This window comes from Dipodomys spectabilis, unplaced genomic scaffold (assembly GCF_019054845.1).
Source record: "Dipodomys spectabilis isolate Male_0828 unplaced genomic scaffold, ASM1905484v1 ptg000085l, whole genome shotgun sequence".
NCBI lineage: Eukaryota > Metazoa > Chordata > Mammalia > Rodentia > Heteromyidae > Dipodomys > Dipodomys spectabilis.
The window spans coordinates 426,241-435,493 of record NW_024870762.1 but is presented as its reverse complement, the minus strand read 5'-3'; the positions used below and the strand labels follow the sequence as shown (position 1 = coordinate 435,493).

Sequence of the window (9,253 nt, the reverse complement as noted above, 5' to 3'; positions counted from 1 at the left end):
GCTGGCTTTGAACCGTGTAATTCTCAGTGCTCAGCTTCCCGAGTAGCTAGGACTATAGGCGCGAGTCACTGGAGCCCTGCTTCTTGCTTTTTGCTAATTAACAGATGTGAATTAGATGAACAGAATGGTGCCTCTTGACCCTGTGGCTTCCGTCCTGATAACTCCTGAGGCCGGGCATGGTGAAGGGTTCTTTGAATGAGAAGCGGGGCCTTGAATGCTAGCCAGGACGGTCCCTAACCCATGGCACCGCTTTGGGCAGGTCAGCCCGATTCTCCGGGCCTTATGTTCCTCACTTGCTTGGGAAAAGAAGCCCGCCCACAGAGCTCATTGCTTCTCAGAGCCTGGTCTGTGGGCACCAGAAGCAGCCTCCTCTGGGAGCTCGTTAAGAAATGCAGAGTCTCAGGCTCCACCCTAGACCTCCTGGCTCAGCGCCTGCATCTTTACAGTCATCCTTAGAGTTACCACACACTGCCACGTGAGGTGAATGATTCACAGTTAATTTTCTTAACATTTGGCTAGTAAGTGCAAAAGGAAGTTCCTGAGCTTTTCTTTTCTTTTTGGTTGGTCATGGGGCCTGAACTCTGGGCCTGGGCGCTGTCCCTCAGCTCTTCAGCTAAAGGCTAGCACTCTACCACTTGAGCCACAGCACCACTTCCGGCTTTTTCTGCTTATGGGGTGCTAAGGAATCAAACCAAGGGCCTCATGCATGCAAGGCAAGCACTCTTCCACTGAGCTACCTTCCCAACCCAGTTTCTGAGCTTTTCTACCGGAGTAATGAAAGTGATGTCGAGAGATACTGCACTCAGGAGGCTGAGATCTGAGGATCATGGTTCGAAGCCAGCCTGGGCAGGAAGGCCCACGAGACTCATCTCCAGAAGCGGCGCTGTGGCTCAAGTGGTAGAGCGCTTGCCTTGAGCTGAAGAGCGGAGGGACAGCACCCAGGCCCAGAGTTCAAGCCCCACAACTGATCAAAAAAAAAAAAAAGAGAGAGAGAGAGAGAGATACTGCAGCAAGCAGGGAGACTGAGGGGTTGAAGCTGGACTGGGAACGGAGGGCCTGGCGGGGTGCAGCTGCAGCCAGCGTGGCGTGGCCCCGGGTCGGGCAGTGGCTGGAGAGCAGGCCCCTCTGCTCCCTGTGGCTGAGGAAGAGAAGGAGAAAGGGAGAGGAAACCACCAGGCCTTTGCATAGGTCCTGCAGAGGTCCAGTGCTGCGTGTGTGCCAGGCTTGGAATGACGCATCCTTATTTGGATTTTATTTTGTGTTGGTATTAGAGCTGGAACACAGGGTCTGGCACTCTTGCTTGGTTTAAAAAAAAAATAAACTCAGGGCTGGTGCACTACCATTTGAGCCAGTTCTACTTCCAGCTTTTGGCTAGTTAAGCAGAGATGAGTCTCTGTCTGGGCTGACTTTGAAACCTTGATGCTTAGCTCTCGGTCTCCTGAGTAGGTATGATCACAGGCGTGAGCCACCCACTTCTGGCCTGTTGCTCATTGTAAATCTATGTCGATCCATCCTAACGGGATTGGAGGCCAGGCAGGAAGATGAGGGGCACACGGGCGATGTGTTTAGTCGCTCTGGATGTGCGGCTGTCCCCTGGGCTCACTGGTTCTGGGTGGGCTGAAACCCTCAGCTCTGGTCTCTCCAGCACAAGGACTGGTGTGGATAGAACTGGGGGTCCGCTGGGCAGGTTTGGGGGCTGACTGGCTGGCACTGACCTGCAGCTTGGGCCTGGATTAAGTTAATACTGCCGGTGGAGAGGAAGAGGGAGTCAGGGCCAGCTCCCACCCAGGAGAGCCACTGAGCCTGGGACTCCTGTGATGATCGGGGGGAAATGGGGGGGGGGAGGATGGCGGGACAGAGCTCCTCTCACAGGGACCACCACATGACCCTCAAGGCGACCTTTCTAGTGTGTTCACTCTGCACGGATTAAGCGATGGAGTTCATGGTGTGGGGCTAGGTGTCACCGTGAGGCCCTTCTGTGCTAACAACTCAGTTGGGCACTTTAGGAGACCTTTGAGGGCGTTCACTCCGCAGAGGCTTAGGACCCACTCCAGGGGAGGGGCTCATGGTGGGGGCCTCTCCAAGGCCACACTGGGCCAAGATGGCTCTACAATTGAGGTCTCTTTTCTCCCTGTCCCCTACTTTCCATAGCTTACCAAAGGCCTCTTCTGGGCTGCTCTGGGAGCAGAGGGGCTCATGGCTTGGGGTGGCTCCAAGGTTCTTTTCTGGATGGAAATCCTTTCAGACTCAGGGATTAAGAGTGGTTCAGAAGGCCTTGGGAGGGAGGAAGCGTCCTTGGCCGAGGACCCGGCAGGTTTGACTGCACACATGATTAAGGAGCTCAGGGGGGATATATACTTGTCCCGCGTGCCCCTGGAGGAGACCTAAACCATCTGCACGTCCTGAGTCCGGTGCATTCATCCCGGCCAGCGGAGAGGCGCGAGGCCTGTGTTCAATCACCTTCTCTGGGCTCGTGGTAGTCGCAAATTCCGGGTAATGAGTGCTCCGTGGAGCCCTGACAGCCCGCTGCACACTAAATCAAGAGCAGGGGTGGGGTGGGGTGGGGGTGGGGGAGGTGGGCGCCCCAGGGCTCGGGCGGGGAGTGTTGCTTTGGCTGGGACAGCCACCGCCAGGCCTGTGTGTTTGCCTCACAGGTGGCCTGATGCAGGGGGGGCTGAGTATAAAGGGCTGCGAGGTGGGCCTGGGCCATGGTCAGTTGTGGTTGCACCTGGGGAGGGGAGCCTTTGGAGGGGAAGGGACCCCTCTCCACCCTCTCTGGGGGCTTCCTATGCAGCACAAAGAAGCTAGAATTGTTTTTTCCTTTGAGAATGGAAACTGGACGCTGGAACCCGCGTGCGTTTTGATGGATGACTTCCAGGATGCCGTGTGTTTGGAGAACACAGCGCCCAGCGGCAGGGCTCTTCCCCACATGTCTATCCCTGTCCCTGGTCCTGGGGCGGGAGCTCAAGGCCTGGCCACTGTCCCTGCGCTCTTTAGCTCAAGGCGAGCGCTCTACCGCTTGAGCCACAGCGCCACTTCTGGCTCTTTCTGAGTATGTGGCACTGAGGAATGGAACCCAGGGCTTCATGCATGCTAGGCAGGCCCTCGACCACTGAGCCACACTCCCAGCCCTGGGAAATCGCCCCTGCACCTCTGCAAGGGAAAGTAAACCGTTTTTCTTTATGAGTGATTGTGCAGGAGGTATTTCAGCAGGGTCATGAAAAACGGACTAAGAGGCCATCAAGGGAGGGTGACTTGGGACCTGCCCAGGCGACGGTTCCGGGCGAGGCTGCCACCGAACGAGGGCGGGAGTGGGAGCCTGGGCCTGGCCTCTGCCGGATGTGAGGAGGCAGAGGGAGAGGCCTGGGCAGGTTGAGGGCAGATGGTCAGTTGCCAAGAGCAAGGGGGAGGGGCGTGCGCGGAGCAGTGCTGAAGGCCCGAAGGGCCCCCTCCTCCCGTGGTGCCACTGGCCACCCTGGGGCTTCCTCTAGGATGGACAGTCCTCAGGCGTGGGGCTCAAGGGGTGTTTACGTCCACGGCTCGTTGGCGAGAGCTACCGCCAGCAACGGCCAGACAATCGCTGGCTCCGCGCCTTCCTGTTCAGAGAAGGCTGGGCAAGGGAGGGCTGCCAGGAGGGCCGGAGAAGCAAGGGGGCCGAAGGCCTGGGTGAGGGCGACAAAGCCCGCCGCGCCGCCCACCCCGGGGCCCGTCTTGGACTTTCTGGTCCTGAGCCACGGGACGGTCTCCAGGGGGGAAACGGAGGCTGCCACGGGACGGCCTCCAGGGGGGAAACGGAGGCTGGCCACGGGATCCGACGTGGGCCAGCCAACCCCCTCCTTCCCCTCCCTTTCCTGCTGGCTTCTCCACCCCTCCCCGCAAATGCTGGGGAGCAGAGCGGGGAGACTGCCCCCCCACCCCAGAGGGCCGCCCGCCCCGCCCCGCCCTGGGGGTGGGGGAAGTTGTACTCACACTTCCTCTGCAGGATGCTCTGTCTGGCCTTGATGAACGCCAGGATGTCGGAGTCCGTCTGTCTGTCCCCGGTGAGGGGGATGGACGACACAGGCCTTTCGGGGGGGCTGTGGACAAACACGTGCTTCAGAGTGCTACGCCCGTGGCTGGACTCGGTTCCCATCCGGAGTACATTTCCTTTGTGGGTGTCTGGGTCCCCCATCACATCAGCCTTTCTCTCCCTCGATCCCTACCTCACACCCTCCTTCATCGCCGCGGACCCCTCCCCCCCCCCCCCCCCCCCCCCCCGCCCGGGTGCTCCCATGCTGCTTTGCTCTCCGGCGGCCATGATGGCCTTCTTTCTGCCATCTGAATGAACCAACCTCCTTCCAGCCCCCGGGCCTTTATTCTGCCTGTTTCCTCCCCCTGGAGCCCCCCCTTTTTATCCCCTTCTTCCTCTCTTCTCCTCCACACCTCCCTGTGCCCCAGATGGACCCAACCGACTCCATGTTCCTCAAGCCTCCCGCACCCAGTCCCCAGGCACCCCCATCATAGAGCACCACCCCCCAGCCTCCCCTTAAAAACAGAACGGCATGTCGCTCAGGGACACAGCCAGGGGCTCCGGCTCCCTCTGCGGCTGCGGGGCCAGGGGTTTGTACGCCGAAGTCTTGTGTGGGAGTTCCGGGAACCCCCTCACGAAGTGGGGTGTTCCCTCCTCCCTCTCCACTCCCTTAAGAAATCCCGGAGCAGCCGGGCGCTGGTGGCTCACGCCTGTCATCCTAGCTACTCAGAAGGCTGAGATCTGAGGATCGCTGTTTAAAGCCAGCCCGGGCAGGAAAGTCTGTGAGACTCTTATCTCCAATAAACCACCAGAAAACTGCAAGTGGTGCTGTGGCTCAAGTGGTAGAGTGTTAGCCTTGAGCTGAAGAGCTGAGGGACAGCGTCCAGGCCCAGATTTCAAGCTCCATGACAAAAAAAAAAAAAAAAAAATCTCAGAGCAGTGCACACCTTGGCTGCCAGTGGCTGCCAGTGTGCCAGCTGCTCATCCACCCTCCACCCAGGTGACAGTGCAGTCCTCAGAAAGGTGGTGAGTGGGTGTCATGAGGGCTGTCCTTCACAAGGGGCCTGGGGAAGGGGTGCTGTGGCTGGGGTTCAGCCTTGGGCGGCTTTGCCAGGTGAGCAGGAAGTGGGCGGGGACTCCAGTCAGAGGGCACAAACTGTGTTGTCCACGGAGTCCACAGCCCCAGCCTCGAGGCTGGGCACGGCAGCTCTGCTTCTGCTGAGGGGCCCCAGTGCCCCGGGAGAACCACCCCAGCTGGAGACCAAGCTGGAGCTTCTGGGGCCTTCCTGGGCTGAGGGGTAGGGGAAGGGGACAGGCTGGGGGAGGGGGGAGGCAGATGCCTCTCCAGGGCCTGGGGGGGTGGGGGAGACCCCTCACCTGCTCTCCCGCCGGGTGTCGCTGCTGCTCTGCCCGGGGCTGCATGGGCTGGAGCACAGGGAGGGCGGGTGCTTCCTGGAGCTCCTGTCACTGCAGCAGACAAACCCAGAGAAGAGACAGGGAAGGGGAGCTTTGTAAGCAGAGAAACCCAGGGCCTCTGTTTAGGAGCATCCGTGACTACAGGTGTCCCGAGGTGCGTGGAAGTCCCACGTGTGCCAGCGTGGCTCCTGCCCGGCCTCCCGCCGAGGACGCTCACTGTGGGCCAGACTAACGGGGCCAGCCCAGATGCCTTCGGAGGCTGCAGGGCCTCGGGCGGCCACAAGGTGGCAGGCGCCGCCTGACGTTTTTTAAAGTGGCTGCTGGAAGAAGCCGTGGGCTGTTGGAAGGACATGGGTGTCCCTCCCACCCCTGTCTGTTGTGTCCACCAGCTCTTGCAGGAGGGTGTCGCGCAGCAAAGCGTAGGGTTCCTCCAGTCCCTGGGCCCACCCTGGGGAGGCCCCCAATGTCACAGCTCCGTTTCCACGGCCCTTGGGATGGGGGCTCTGTCCTTCTGCTTTGTTCAACCAGCCGCTGGCACAACACCCATGTCTCCTGCGGATCCCCCTCCCTCCATCCCCCCCACAGCCACTATCAGAAAGAATCATCTCCATTAATAAGGATTAATAAGCAGTGTTAGCTATAATTAGGCCTCGTGGGCTGCCGGCGTGTTTACTGTGAGCGGTGGCCAGGTCTGGGCCTCAGGACCTCTGACGCCACACGGCCAGGCCCAGCGGGCAGCCTGAGAGAAAATGACCAGCCGTCTCCGAGTTTTTTTTCCACTCAGGGCTGGTCCTCTACTGCTGAGTCACAGCTCCATGGCTGGTTTGCTGGTGGTTCTTTGGAGGTAAGAATCTCATGGACTTTCCTGCCAGGGCTGGCTTTGAACTGCGACCCTCAGATCTCAGCCTCCTGAGTAAGACCCGAGCCCCTGGCGCTGACCCTCTGTCATAGAACTGTGGTGTGGGAGGGACGTGGGCGTAGCTCACGGATGGGGGGGGATGCCAGAGCGGGGGCTGGCTTGATCAGGGCCACACGGTTGGGAAGGGCTACTGCTGTGAAAGCTGTGGCCGTGGCCGCCGTGGCCGTGGCCGCTGTGTCCCAGTGAGGGTGAGCGGACACATTCGTGTAAGTGAAGTCCACCGCGCATTCTGATCTTGGATGCCCCACTCCAGGTGCTCCGGCCTCTGCCCTGACAGCGGCCCGTGAGGGTGGAAGGCAGCGTGTGTGCGTGCGTGCGTGCGTGCATGGGTGTGTGTGTGTGTGTGTGTGTGTGTGCGTGCGTGTGCGCGCTCCTGGCCAGCTGGGTGTTTGGGAGGAGATGAGGCTGTGGTGTGCGGGAAGGTGCCACAGGCTGCCCTGGGCCCCTGGAGCTCTGGAAGGCTGCTCTTGCCGCTCCTGATTGTTCTCCAGGCCAGCGGTTAGCCCTGTGTCCTGCGGCCTGAGCCAGGCCCTCGGCTCCCACCCGCATCCCCTTCCTGCCCAGCCCCCTTCCCACTCAGCACACAGGCAAGAGACTATGGCCGCAGGTCGGCTGGCCACCAGAAGCCTGGAGGGTGGGCGCCATGCTGCGTGGCCTGGAAGGAGCTCTTTCACAGGGCATGCGTGGGTCAGGGAGCCGGGCTGGGGCCTCCCTTACCTTCTGTGGGAGGGGAGCTGGAGCCCGTCCCGCTGGGAGCTGGATGGCTGCGAGAGGGGCTTCTCCTGGCGCAGTGAGTTTGAGGCTGGAGAAGACACCTGTCGGGCCAAGAAGGCGTTTCATGGGGAGACAGTCTCTATTCTTTTGCAGTGTGGGGATAGAATCGAGGGCAAGGACTTGACCCCCCCCCCCCCCCCCCCCCCCCGCACGGTACCCTCGGCCCTTGACAGAATCCTTAAGGAAGAAAAGCCAGTGGTCAAAATTGGTATATACACCGGTATGGCAATCATAGCAACAACAACCACAACCACAACAATAATAGTTATGACCGTAATGCTAGCTACCTACGCTAACGTAACCAAGCCGGTGCCAGTGGCTCACGCCTGTCATCCCAGCTCCTCAGGAGGCTGAGATCTGAGGCTCAAGGTTCGAAGCCAGCCCAGGCAGGAACGTCCATGAGACTATTATCTCCAATAAACCACCAGAGAACCGGATGTGGCACTGTGGCTCAAGTGGTAGAGCTGAGGGACAGCACCCAGGCCCAGAGTTCAAGCCCCTCGACCGACAACAACGACAACAATAACAACAACAACAAAGTAACCTAGCAAGGAGACCTGTGGGGGTGGATTTAGGGAGGGGTGGAGTGGGGTGGGGGAGGCGATGGAGGATGGTGGAAAGTCACAAGGACCGCATTCTAATGACAGGAGAGTATTACAGGCTCTAGTAGGAAAAGCCCAGAAAACCCCCAAAGATAAGTACGATCCCTAATCCTATCATCTGGAGGGGATCCTTGGGTGTCCAACATCATGGTCCCAGCCCTCGGGAAGGCTGGGATTACAGACATGTATCACCATACCCGGCAGTAATATACTGGCTACTGCCTGGCTGTGTGTCCTTGGAAGTATCTTCTCAGATTCGATGTCCTTAACAATGCGGGCATCTGCCCGGGAGGGGAGCTGAGGACTCTGCCGGCCACATGAGCGACAGTGCTATTCTGTGTATACTCTGTCTCTCCCTCCTACCACCACTGAGGGGCTTGCTCCAGGAGGACCGCCGGCTCTGGGTGGTTTCTAACACTTCCTGGCAGGTTCTTTTAGCCTTCAAAATATTACAGAGACATTCGAGGAATTTGTCTGGGGAATATGCAAAAAATTATCCACAAATATGTTTCAAGTGGAAAAATGAGAAATGATCTAAATATCAAGAACAGATTGGTTAAGCTGATTAAAATATATCCCTATACAGCATCCAGGAATGATCTTGTAGAAAGTAACACGAACAGAAATAGTCATTCTAAACAATTAAGTTGGGGGAAAAAAGCCATTTGTGACACTTGAAAAAGAACAGAATTCTATTTGCGTAAAAGTACATTGATGGCCGGGTGCTGGTGGCTCACGCCTTAATCCTAGCTACTCAGGAGGCTGAGATAAAGCCAGCCTGGGCAGAAAAGTCCATGAGACTCTTATCTCCAATAAAAACCACTAGAAAACCAGAAGTGGCGCTGTGGCTCAAGCAGTATAATGCTAAACTTGAGCAAATAAAAAAAAGCTGAGAGTATTGAGTTCAAACCCTACTACTGGCACAAAAAGGAAAAAAAAACCCCACACATTCATGTATATCCGAGGGAAAAAAAAGCCTCTCCAAGTGGAAACGTTAAAGGGACTTTGACTTTCTCCTTCGCATCTTCTGAATATTCTAAGATGTCCACCTGGAGTCACCAGACAGCTTATGTGACGCCAGGGCTCAGGGTCTCTGGGCTTGGGGACTGTGACTCCTGGGCCTCCCCTCCCTTCCCTGGGGCCAGAGCAAGGAAACAGGTACTCCAGCTCCTGTGCTCCTGGTACTCGAGCAAGCATTCGCTTCATGAGCCAGCATGGAGAGTGGATGGGCCCCGGGCATCCGCACGCTCCTCTGCCTCCTGCCCAGCATCCCCTCCTCTTCCTCCATCCCCTGCGAGCCCCAGCACGCCATCCTGCGTGCCCCGCCCCTACCTGCAGGTTGGTGGCCTCCTCCGCCCACCAGACTTCAAACTCCTTCTGCAGCTTGACCTTGGCTTTGTCCATGAGCAGCTGCAAGTGCTCGATCTCCACCTTCAGGGCTTTCAGGCGCGTGAACATCGTCTTGTACCTGTGGCAGGAGGCCAGCTGAAGCAGGGTGTTGGCATCCGGCAGTGCCGCCCTGACCGGGGAGGG

At 58.5% G+C, this 9,253-nt stretch overlaps 1 protein-coding gene across 1 annotated transcript in view; it reads right to left on the bottom strand.

The window, feature by feature from the left end:
* Positions 1-2,450: 2,450 nt before the first annotated feature.
* The window catches only part of LOC122111138 (kinesin-like protein KIF6), a 114,901-nt gene continuing 108,098 nt past the window's right edge, over positions 2,451-9,253 (bottom strand). Inside the window, exons 6-12 of the mRNA XM_042683873.1 lie at positions 9,053-9,188; positions 7,062-7,159; positions 6,412-6,578; positions 5,793-5,873; positions 5,387-5,516; positions 3,970-4,076; positions 2,451-2,533 (exon numbers count right to left, since the gene is read on the bottom strand). Of these exons, the coding sequence (XP_042539807.1) occupies positions 2,457-2,533; positions 3,970-4,076; positions 5,387-5,516; positions 5,793-5,873; positions 6,412-6,578; positions 7,062-7,159; positions 9,053-9,188 (796 nt within the window). The 3' untranslated portion in view covers positions 2,451-2,456. The remainder of the gene's footprint in view (positions 2,534-3,969; positions 4,077-5,386; positions 5,517-5,792; positions 5,874-6,411; positions 6,579-7,061; positions 7,160-9,052; positions 9,189-9,253) is intronic.